At 40.0% G+C, this 13141-nt stretch overlaps 1 protein-coding gene across 1 annotated transcript in view; it reads right to left on the reverse strand.

The window, feature by feature from the left end:
* zzef1 (zinc finger, ZZ-type with EF hand domain 1) overlaps positions 1-13141 on the reverse strand; it is a 75329-nt gene that overhangs the window by 7444 nt on the left and 54744 nt on the right. The window contains 4 exon segments of the mRNA XM_036580439.1: positions 4827-4977; positions 10086-10251; positions 11467-11565; positions 12910-13078. Coding sequence (XP_036436332.1) covers positions 4827-4977; positions 10086-10251; positions 11467-11565; positions 12910-13078 — 585 coding nt within the window.

A 13141-nucleotide genomic window follows, 5' to 3' on the forward strand; every position in this document is an offset into this window, starting at 1 on the left:
TTTCCCCCAAACGAGCCCAGAATTGGTCCTGGGTGAGGACTCAAGCATTCAGTAATATTCAAGTGTGAAAATGCCCCAAGACTGACTGCATGCCAACCAAGTGATTTTCCATTTTCTTGCTGAATATATTCACAAGTTCCGAAATGGAGGACAGCGAGGCTTGCTCTCAGCAAGATAAGAACTGCTGATGCTTGCGAGCTTACACTGTTTACAGAGAGACTAAAAGTAGGATGGGGACAGAAAAATGTCCTGCAGGAGACATCCTCCTGATTCAAGCCAGACTCCTCTTCATCTCCTAGTTCTCTGTTTAAAGCGTCACTTTTTCAGCACAGCCGCACCGGCCTTAATGCCATCTATGGAAAAAGGTTCAAGGTTTGCCGAATCTTTCCTTTTGATGAAAGCGGAAAGTGTCCAAGAGATTCATGCTATGTTCTTTGTCAGCAGTTATATGGTTCAGTCCCTCATTACTGTTGTCCTTAATGCAAAAATGGTTGCCAAAATGTTTAGATTAGTAGGGGAAAAAGGGAAACAAGAGCAAAAAAGTGTATAAATCGACAGACAGGAAGCAGTTAGCATATAACCCTAAATCATGTAATTTGGAGGGGGGAAAAAAAGTTTGCCCCTGTTTAGTCTAATGTCACCATGAACAACCTTTTAAAGACCAGGTCTCTAGACCTGGAGTGAAGTCAATAGAACAAATCTCGCTGCCAACTGAGCATCATAACTGTAATGCAATGGATAAGAAAGCACATTAGTTATAATGTAGATTTTTAGGCACTGATGTGTCTCCAAAGCTGGGCTGCTGTTCAGAGCTAGTAGTACAAAGTTTTACACACTACTAACAGTATATATTTCTTTGAATATTGTTAGTATTTTTACTGGTAAAAGCAGTGTGCATGTCGGTATGTATGAATTACTAAATTGGCCTTTGATGAACAAATGGTTGACCTACAGATGCAGACATGTTGAAATGTTCAAGATGACAATGTTTTGTTTTAAATATTTATTTTGCTATTCTAATATTATTTTAATTGTTTTTTTTGTTGTGTTATTTAACCACTTAAGAGTCGTTCAACGTAACCACACAGCACCCCAGACATGTCAAAATCTTTACATCAAAGAAAATGGTATAGTATGTATGTATGTATTTAAAACCTTAAAACTCGTTCTAGATGCTTAAGAAAACCTATTCTTGTTTAGTTTCTTTACATAATAATTAGTACTTACAATTCTATAATTTGTAACAAGGATCACATTTAATAAGAATTGAACAGTATATAGATACACCTGTGGTGCATACATGTAAGCACGCAGCAGTGTCTTTGGTTCAGCAAAAATGGTGCTCAATGTTGTTTCACACCTGAATTTCTCAAGTAATTTGTCTCATATGTGCTTTCACACTCGCACTTCTATCTCTGAGCATCAGCCTCTGCTGGAGTTTAGTAAATATTACAGTCATTCCTGCTCACAGTAGCAGCTGTGGAGCCGCAGATTTCTTGAATTGATGTGAGGACCAGGCAATGAGACCACAACACTGTCTGATGCAGGTGACTGATGAAGACGCACTGCAGGCGTGGCTAGTGATTAACGTACTGTTCTGTAATGTGTTTAGTGCTGTTATATGTCAGAAAATTTGAACATTCTATTCTGCCTATTTTTATTTATCCCTACATGGTCATGTCTGTCACACCTGTCACTTGTCACGTATAGGCTGTGCCTAATCTTGGCACCAGTCCAGCCATAAAACCGTGTCAGTCATTGTTTTACGGGCTGGCTAAGTGTCTGGTACCTGCACGCAAGAAACAAACTTCAATTCTTCAGACAGACGGCTGCTCGCTGGTTTTGACTGAGTTTGGATTCTTCAGTGGACATAATAGCCCTGCCAGCGAGCTGCTATCCTAAAGGCTAAACCAAGGTTAAAGGCTACTGTCACCCCAAAAGACTCTCTAAAATTCACTCCCTCAGTGATGACATTACCTCAGACTCCACAGAGTGAGATGAGTGATTACTGAAAGAAGCCTGGCTCTGCCAAATCACATGAGGCCACTGTTTTAGTGTGTTTTACATTATATGTAAGGTGGGCTATCTGGTTTATTTGTGGCTAACTGGTTAGGACGGATTCCAATCAACTACTACTGCCTCTTCTCAAAATGCTGGCATTACAGATTTTGCAATGAGCATTTGTACTGCTGCTGGTCAACTCACATAGCCGACATGTTGCTGCTATAGTTGAGTTCAATCTAATGGCATGCATGGATGCATCAGTCAGTAGTGTGTGTGTGTGCATGCATCAGAAATTGGTACTGGTATTTTCTACTGCCAATACCGATACAGTGTTTACGTACCAGTATTGGCACCAATATTGATTAGTACAAACTGAAATGGTGGTATTAAATCCCCGATAGTCTGGCTCAAGGAGACATGACTCTTGTGGAACAACCACATAAGTATGCCAGCTTCTCTGTTCTGAAAGCACTCTGTGACAGTCTATAGGTAACAAACCAGGTTACACATTTCTGGATCTCAATTTGAAACTCACTCTCTTGCACAAACAAACAGTTGACAGGCACTCATTTGGCTATAAAGGATGGAAAAATGTAGCCATTGAGAGTTGTGTACATTCACTTGTCTATGTATTCACACATATAAGTAAATACATATCAGTGTGTGTTATCATCCATATAACTGTTTTTGTTTTATTCTAAACACTGTCAAAATGTGATACTGCCCTCTATTGGCAAAGTGTTCTCTCTCTCTAACTCACACACATACTCTCACAGATGGTCCTTGGGCAGACAGTAGCTTGCAAACAGGTGGATATGATAAACACTCCTTCGATGGCGTGTGTGTAAGTTCATCTGGACATTCCACACTCCCAGAACTCACTCACTCACACACATACACAAATACACCTCCCATGTATGAGATGTGCGTATAGTCATTGATACAGACATGGTGTGCCATTTACAGAAAGAAATTAACCTTATGCACCATGCCAGAGTGATGTAACTAGACTGGTGGGAAGTAGTGTTAGAAGCCCAGAAAGTGCTTCCCTGTGCTAGGCTTGAACCTTGCTCTCACATTTGGAGAGTCATGCCTATTCTCCCTCTCAGAGATGTGGTGCATCAAGCAGTACTGGCTACTGTCACAATAAACATGCATCACCATAAGGGGGTTTTTAAGGAATTAAACATATATCTACTCATTTTTGTAGGCCTATACAGTATAGTTACATATTTACTGGAGGCACAGTGGCAACATGGCACTTTTTACTGCAGCAGTGGAATTTCACAAGGTCGCAAGCTTCTGAATATCTGAGTCTAACTAGGATGCAGGCCGGGGCACTTCTTACTGCGGAAGCAGAGTTTGACAAGGCTGCGAGATGGGATGTTTTTTACTGCGATAACAGAATTTGACAAGGCCACAACCCGGGACACTTCTACTGCTGTTGCAGAGTTTGACGAGGCTGCGAGATGGAATATTTTTATTGCGACAGCAAAGTTGACCTGGGACCCAAAGTGGAATGCGCAACAGCAGCATCTGACTAATCCATGATTCTGAACACCTCTCACTGTTCGAGCTGAGCATGACTAGACAGTGAACTGGCACAGTTCTCATCGCTGGAGCGGAGTTTGACTAGGCCACGTACTGGGACACTTCTTACTGTGGTGGCAGAGTTTGACTAGATCGTGGGCCGGGACACTTCTTACTGCGGTAGCAGAATTTGACTAGATTGCGAGCGGGGACACTTCTCACTGCGATAGTGGAGTTTGACTAGATTGACTAGAGAAGTGAGTTGGGACACTTCTTACTGTGGTAGGGGACTTTGACTGGATTGTGAGCCGGGACACTTCCTATTGCGGTAGCAGAATCTGACTAGATCACGAGCAGGGACACTTCTTGCTGTGGTAGAGGAGTCTGACTGGATCATGAGCTGGGACACTTCTTACTGCAGTAATGCAGTTTGACTAGATCATGAGCCGGGACACTTCTCACCAGGGTAGAGGAGTTTGACTGCATCGTAAGCCAGGATACTCTTCTGTGGTAGTGCTTGAGTAGGCCATGAGCCAGGACACTTCTTAATGCAGTAGAGTTTGACTAGACAGTGAGCTGGCACAGTTCTCACTGGTGGAGTGGAGTTTGACTAGGCTGCGTACTGGAACACTTCTTACTGTGGTAGTGGAGTTTGACTAGGCCGTTAAGATGGGACAATTCTCACTACTGGAGCAGTGTTTGACTAGGCCTTGTGCTGGGACACTTTTTGCTGTGATAGTGGAGTTTAACTAGATTGTGAGCAGGGACACTTTTTACTGTGATAACGGAGTTTAACTAGATTGTGAGCTTGGATACTTCTTACAGCGGTAGCAAAATTTGACTAGGCCGCGAGCCGGGACATTTTTTTACTATGGTAGTGGATTTTACAAGGTGTTACCCGGCACTTTTTACTGCAGTAGCAGAGTTTGACAAGGACAGTGGAGTTTGACAGTGGAGATTCGTTGTGTATCAGCCGGGACCTTTGCACCTCAATGGCAAAGTCCTACAAGGTCACAATCCAGGGAACTATTCACTGCAGTCAGAGTATTTTCTCCCTTGCAGGTATGTGTGTATGTTTGTATGTGTGAGGATGTTTTGTTTGCTGTTACTTGGAACTGTCCTTGAGTTTGAGAAAGCTCATATGTATTTATAAGCTTTATAAATTCAACTAATTATTGTTATTACTATGACTATAATTATTATTATTACTAGTACTACTACTGTTACTACCACTACTACTACTATTAATAGCTGCAAAATTGTATTTGTGTATGTGGAGGTTGGTCTCTCACCATGGCCTTGGCCTCAGCAATGAAGAAGAGTTCAGTAAGGGCACGATGAAGAGGCAGAAGGACGGTGATGCTGGTGGGGTCCTGACTTACACCACTCTCCATGGTGGTGAAGAGCTGCCATAGGGGCCTCAGGAGGGTCAAATCACAGCCCCTGGAACACACATACACATAGGATTTGTTGGCCAAGAACAAGATTAAGCATACACTGGGTGTGGCATCTGCCTGTGTGCACTTCTAGGTCTCACAAACACACATAAATAGTAAAAAGAATAAGATAATTTCTTTTTAAACAGACTCAGGGATCCCACATAATTCGGTGGCCTGGCTTACTATGGTGTCATTCTCAGCCACAGGTGGGCAGGTGGCCTTTTTTGCATGGCCTATTCCTCCACAGCCTTATCCATTTGACACCGCAGACCATAATGTCCTCATTTTAGATCATCACACACACACAGACTGTGGGGTTGATAGTGTCGTGGAGTCCAGACACCACGGAAAACATGCAAATCGTCTCAATGACATGTGACCTTGTTGTCATGGCAACAATCAAGGGAGGAAGCATGAGGACAGTGTTCTATGCAAAAGCTTTGTAAATCTGAGGAGCAGGTCCCTCAAACACAAACGTGCACACACACTCAAAGTTAATAACCAAGAGTGCTACACACACAACTTCAAATGAGGTAATCTGGGTGACCCATGTACAAACCCTATATCAGGGATTCCCAACTTTTTGCAATTCATGACCCATACTACTGACCACAAAAGCCTCTCCAGGCTAATCATAAGCTTGACCAAAATATTTAGGTTAAATAATTACCACATCAGAAATATTTGTATTTTGCCTGATTGTGCGCTTAAATATCTTTAATTTGTGATTAAGTTTGCAGTTTAAAAATAAAAAAAAAAAATATCACCACTGCCCACAGGTTGAAAACCACTGCCCTAGATACAGGTTAACCACATTACCCAAACTTATATAAAGGTGCTAGAAAGTTTGTGAACCCCTTCAAATGATCTGAATTTCGATATAAAGGTGACCTAAAATGTGATCAGGTCTTCATTTAAATCAGGAGAACCCAGAAAAAATAAATAACCCAAAAAACTGTATAATATTTAGTCATTTATTGACCAAACTGATCCAACGATAAATATCTTTGTTAACAAAAGTATATGAATCTCTGTTTTCAGCAATTGGTGTGACCTCTCTGATCAGCAATGACTTCAACCAAACATTTTCTGTAACTGACCAGTCCCACCTGTTGACTTGGTTGAATTTTTTGCAATCCATATTTATCGAACCGCTGTACTCAACTCTCTGATGTTGGTGGGCTTTCTTGCATGATCTCCATGCTTTCGGTCCTGCCACTACATTTCTACTGGATCAGGGTCTGGACTTTGAATTTAAAAAAACTCCAGAATTTTCTTCGGCATCAACTATTCTTTGGTAGACTGACTGGTGTGTTCAGAAGGTAGGTCTTGCTGCAAGATCTACCTTCCATTTAGCGTCAGTTCATGGACGAATGCCTTGAAATTCTCCTGTAGAATTTCCTGATAGAATCCACTATTCATATTAGTCAAATGCTGGCAATCTGCTTTCGTTGCTTAAAACATGTAGCTGGCTTAAATTAGCTGAATTCACTAATTAGAAGGAGTGTCTAGATACTTTTGGAAAACTAGTTTGTTTTACGATGTGAGAGAAGAGTTCACCGAAGTTCAGGTAGGCAGAACAATGGAGAGCGAGAATTCAGGTTGTTGCCTGAGGTTCTGTTTCACTAAGCTGAGCTGCACCTGTTGTCCTCAGAGCGCAGGCTTGACCTGACAGAATGAGGCTTCGAGTGGGAGGGGCTAGTTTCGCATGATCACCAGGAGGGGCCTGAGTTAACAGATGTAAATTTATTGGATGACTTCAATACAATAGCAGGGTTCCTAACAACAGAAGAAGCAGGCACCTCTTTAATATTATGGAAAAATCATTCCTCTATACTGTATAAACTTATGTTGGGGCTTTAAGATGAATACACTTAAATAATATTTTATGTCATTACATGCATTTATCATTCATTCTAAATCCATCTGGTTATGACACACTTTACTGTTTTAAACTCCAAAAGCTAAAATGATTAAAGCTGCAGGGTGTTGCATGTTTGCTTATGCAATGTGAATAACACCTGTCAGACAGTGATGAGCAGTGCTGCTATCTAAATTGATGCCTTAGGTGTGTACAGCTTTATAAATGTTCCATCAGCCTTAATAAACATTTATTATGCTTTGTTTGATTAAGCAAAATATTAACGTTGACTTCCCCACACAGCACAGTGTTTTTTACAGTGTTAAAAGGAGCTGTTTTTAAAGTTTTAGTGTTGAGTAGAGTTGATTTTGGAGCTGTTTTTACAACCAGTGTGTTAATAAAACTAATAAAAAGCCCAGTATTTTAATGCTGTGTAAGCACTACATTCTTGGAAGGATTTGACTAAACATCTGTTCATCATTTACAACAGTTAGAACTGCAACAAAGTAAACAAAAAGGAATCCTACTGTTGCTGTTAGTTTTTCTAAAAGGATAGATTTGCTGTGAAGGTAGAAGTGTATTGTAGCTCTGGGGGTAGAGCTTCTGCTTCTAGTTTCTGTTATTTATCTTTAATCTTTTTATTATAACATGTTATTCTCAAAGTAAAGACCACATCTGAATTCATTTCACATTAATTAGTTTTTGGTATTTTTGTTACGCTATTCTTAACCTAAACGTTGTTTTGAAGTTACATGTTATTCTTACCTTTAAGATCACAACAGAATCCATCTGTCATATCTTGTTATACTAACCATGATTGTGTTTTGTGTTAGTTAATTCACTCTGTAATGCCACAATAGGGCAGATCAGGGCTGCAACAACTAATCAACGTCACTGATAATGTTGATAATAAATAAATATTTATCATTGGCAACTAATCTAGTTATGAGTTAGTTGGCTTGATGATGTTTGCTCTTCCCAATTACGTCACCTGATGACAAAACTATGGGAACACTTCACTTTAACTTCATCTAAAAGGACGGTTACTTGTAAGACTCATTACTGTCATGACTGTTACTGAACAACTAGAGAAAACACATGGCAGAAATCAGCAAAAGCTCAGCATGGTGACTTCTAAAACAGAGCTCACTGAAAATGACAGCATTAAAACTGCTGTTTTTCATTGAGCTCTGTTTTAGTTTAGCAAAATCAATACTGTTGGCTGAAGTGATGAGCTGTATTTTTGTCTAAACCGCATGGCTAAATTATACTTATTCAATATCACAGTTGTTTGTGCGCTAATGCACACACTTTCTACCCACACAAATGCACACACCTCTCACCCACACAAATGCACACACCTCCCTCCCACACAAAAAAGGTACTTTAGGTCACTAAAATCTGAACTTTTGGAAGATGCTCTGCAGGTTTTGCTCTGTTTTTTTGCCAATCAAGGTCCATTTTATGACATTTATGTATTTTTTTTAGTACTAATAACTATACTAATTCATTTTTACAGGACCATCTTCCAATCTCTCCTTACCCCTCAGAATTATACATTCTGTCTAATGTGCCTTTAACACTGATGTGTGTGAAGTACCTTTGTTCCAATTGGCTGCCTGTACTATGTTTCATTCAAAAACCTGTCTGGGCTGAAACACCTCTTACAACTTCAGTATGAAAGGCTGGCAGTTATCCAAGCATTTCACTGCTAGTTGTACCGTGTATGACTTTGTATGTGACACGTAAAACTTTGAAATTTGAACTTTAATATGCGCCTTTTTTTTCAGTGGTTTCATGTGGACAGATGTTCTTGAAAATGTTTTTTTTGCTGTTTCACGTGTGCTAAGCATGCTTTAGGGTACTGAACGCCTAACACAGCTGAATACATGTGTACATAAACTAATTGATTCCTCTTTGCATTATCATTAGAGAATAAATATATAGCAATTGCCGATATAAAAACAACTGCAAAATTTTAATTATGGCCGATAATTACAACTCACGTTGTTACAAGTCATGCTCTATCGCTAATTTACTCTGATCCAAACACAGTTTCCATCACAAATGATATAATCTTGATAAATAATTTGAAAGGAAATTTTTTAACAATCTACAACTTACAGTACTTGTACTGCCATGCCAGGTTAAATGTTTGAAAGAGCATTGTGCAAAGGGAGGAATAATATTTCTATTTTATAATTAGTTGAAAAAATTGTTGTGTATGACATGAAATATTCAGTTACTGACACATCACTAGCTGCGCCTCTTCTCAATTACTTCAAGCTGTAATGAACAGATTCACCGATTATGGAAATCAGTATAGTTACACGTAACTACTCTTAAGTTACCCTAAAAGAGTGATTTTCCATTTCAGAACTGACTAATGATTACAGTCTTTTGGTAGATGGCTAACCCACATTAGGGCTCCTTCTATTCAAGCTGTGGTCTATGGAGCTGCAGCTGGATATCACGATATAGTGTCAATTACATTTGCATTGGTATGGTCCTGTATATACACCGAGAAAGTGTCAACGTTAACACTGCTGCTGTTGACTTAACACTGGCAAATTTGCAGTGTAACCATGCCACACTATGGTAAACAGTCCTTGCGCATAATGCTCAAGCCTCAACAGAACTACTGAGTTATTGAGAGGGAAAAAGAGAAGAAAGAAATACTGTCCATAAATATTTGATTAATTGTTGAACCTTCATGAATCTTTTAATGCTTTCTGCTTTTACATATGGCCACGTGTAACAGGCCTCTAAAACCGAATTGAAATGTGAGACAATGAGACAGAGAGACAGTTCACACTTGGTATTAACATCCATCTTGCGTGGTCTGATCATACGTGGGCAGCGAGATGTGTAGCCATTCACACCTGGCATTTCCATGTGTCTCGAATGTGTCTGCAGTTAATGGATTTCGTGACTGGAAGAAAAGCGCCAACCACATTTACTGGGTTAGTCTCTCACTGTTTGACGTCAGTCAAAAATATACTGCGAGTCTGTGAGGGAGCTGTTACAAACGTTTAGACAAGGTCCTCTGCTGTTAAACTGACGCCTCAAGACAGTTTAGCGTTAACACTGTAAATGCTATGTGGTCATATGCATCCCTGACCACCTCCGAAGCTGGTCTGAGTAACCGGATCAAAACATGTCTCCAAGATGCACTGCACCCCGTTCACACCTGTACTTATCGCTATCCACTTATGATCGGATCAACCACAACAATAAGACTTGACACATACCACTGAGAAGGGCGCTGCAGTATCCGTAGCAGCAGGTGAATAGCCTTCAGCCGCTGGCTACCTGTTTGACGACAGGCCACGCCCACCTGCCATTCCCAGATGTCAGTCAGTGGGAGGTGAGCAAGAGCCTGGTCATCAGCCAACATCTGCTTCAGGATCTCAAAACCTGGATTTAGAAAAAAAGCAGTGGGAACACAATAATGATGGTTTGGATACAGTAAATTACAGTTCCTCGTACAGTAACTTTGCTCTCTTCATTGATTACGGTGGTGTGCAACAGTTCTATGTTCTATAAACAGAAATAGCATTAAAGAAGAGAAAGTTCTGGACTATTCAGTTCAGCATGGCAGCTCACTTTCCACAGTTTACCTCAAAGGCTGCAGAAAGCATGGGTTGGCCAAGTTTACCCTAATTCCATTCCTGCTAAAGATAAATGACTTCGCAGCTCCTTGCTCAAAGCATTCACAACAAGGGCTGGAAAAGCTATTTGATATTCCTGGACAGGATCATAATTTTAACTATAGGGCAGAAAGGGGCACGGCTCAATTAATGTGGTAATTAAGAGCGGCAGAGGCACAGGTGAGGAGTGCGCATCTGCTACTGCCCTAGCACAGGCCACAGTAATCAATCACAGATTCTCTGGGCATATGACCACTCTTTTCTCACACATCGGTGAGAGCAGAGAGACATGAAATCTACTGTAAACACATGGGTCAAGCAACTGACTCAACAGCAAGTGGAGTGTTATTTTCCTAAAATGTAAGCACGCGCCATAAACATTGGTGGCCCACGTTGTATCTGCAGATAAATGGGAGAATGCAATCATTATTATCGGCTCAATATTGAAATTATAGCCAATAATTACAAATAATGCTGTTACAGTTCATGTTCTATCACCAATTTACTGTTATTCAAACTCAGGTTCCATCAAAAATTAAATAATCTTGAAAGGCTAACACATTTTGCTTAGGACTGACGGCTTGAAGACTCGGCAAGGTATTCCTGTGTATGACAAAGTTAATTTGTTTAGATTTATAGAGACGACCTTCCATATCCTATACAAATCAGCTCAAGCTATGAGCCTGCTATCTCTATATTCAGACATGCTGTGGCGAAACAAGTGGCTTCTCTATTGGTAAACAACATCTATTGGCTTTGATAAGAGTGTCTGCTAAATAATGCAAAATCTCTGTACAAAGTAACACACAAAATAAATAAAATTAAGTTAAAATAATTGAAATTATCAGTTTAATATCAGTACAGGCCACAAGCACTACTGAAAGAGAAGTGGACTATATCATTAACATGCTGCCTCTACAGGGGGTACAAAAGATAGAGAGGGAAATGGCATTGTAAATTAATGAATGATTGAGCTGCTGACCAGTCTGGAAGCGTCCACGATGTCCTCCAGTCACAGTGAACTTATAGCCCCACTCTGTGTTACTCATGTCTGATATGAACCTGTAGTAAAGAGTGTCCCCTACAGGAGAAAGAGAGAACCATCAAAACATACAGAAACAAACACAGCTGTTACAGCAGAGCACCACATCTGAGCTAACACAGAAGCCTCTGACAGACGCTTCTCAGACACCAGGGAACAATACAAAATAGAGGTGGGTGACACAGAAAAAATACAATATCATGATACTTCAATAAATGTTCACAATACATGACATTTATTTCTTCTGGCACCTGATATGTTGGAACAGGCAAAAAGGGCCAGTAGTTCCACATTTAAAAAAAAATATATATTTTTTAAAAATAAAATTCTACTTAAAAAATTATTAAATTAATTACTTAATGTTTTACATAATGTGCTACTCTAAATCCATATCAACAGGACTAATTATGCTCTCTTTGTAATGAAACATGCAGCTGGTCAGTGCTTTAGAAGTACTGATATCCATGATGCGCTAAAAACAGCATGTTTTGACTTGAATTTTTTAAGATAACGATAAATGTCATACTGTCCAGCCCTAGTGCAAAATCCATCGTTATTCTATTGATACCGTACACTGTCCTATCATAATACCCCTTCTACCTAGTCTCTTCCTGTATAGCACTGTGGAAAAGTCAGACATCACTCATCAAAAAAACATATTTAACAGAAACTTGCACCGAAGCCTCAACGACTTAATATATTGTTTTAGTATTATGTGTGTGTCCACCCTTTTCCTTTAATACAGCTTCCATTCTTTTCAGGAGACTTGCTTTCATTTTTTCACAGAAATTTACAGGGATATTTTCCACACCTCCAAAGTTCAGTCTTAAAAGGTGGTTGCATATTCTGCTTCTTACGATCCGAGAAATCTAATTAGCTGATGTTTTGCCTATTTCCTTTCCTCATTAAGCAGCTTCTTGACAGCTACATATCCTTTCATACTCAGTGTTGAGTTGTCTTCTCAAAGTGGGAGGATGGACAGAAACACCTGTGGATTTTTTTCAGATCTGAAGAAAGAGTGAAGCTTGATTTTCTCCTCTCTCTCAATAACAAAAACTTAAAGTACTGTTCATCTGTTAATAGCAGTTTCAGTGGCGTGTTGTTATGAGGTGTTTTTTCTACATCTTTTAATATTTCTTATATAACTCCAGTTCTGGAAACTCATTTTTTCACTTTTCATTTGACTTTCCTCTGCCTTTTGCAAGTGGATTATCTTATATCTAATCTCTTCAAAAATATCTCCTGAAAAACATGCAATTTATACTCAACGACTGTTTTGCGTGGAAATCAAATAAATGAAGGGTGGTCTCTGAGTTTTGCGCAGTAATGTATTGCACTAAGTGTTCCTGCTTTAATAGTACATAAACCCCCAGAACCACTTACCTGGTATCTCCACATCAGCCCATTTCTGGAAGGAGCCACTGAAGGTATGCAAGTCCTGCTGGAAGTCAGCGCTGCTGGCCAGCTGGAGCTCGTCACAGCCCTCTTCAGTGTGGCAGCGCGAGTCGAACTTGACCGACAGATAAAAGGCCCCAGGGATGTGCACCTTGTCCTAAAACAACAGAGGGAAAGGATTATTTCAGACGGTGTGGAAAAATCTGCTGACAGCAAAAAG

The sequence above is a fragment of the Colossoma macropomum genome, unplaced genomic scaffold (assembly GCF_904425465.1).
Source record: "Colossoma macropomum unplaced genomic scaffold, Colossoma_macropomum, whole genome shotgun sequence".
Classification (NCBI taxonomy): domain Eukaryota; kingdom Metazoa; phylum Chordata; class Actinopteri; order Characiformes; family Serrasalmidae; genus Colossoma; species Colossoma macropomum.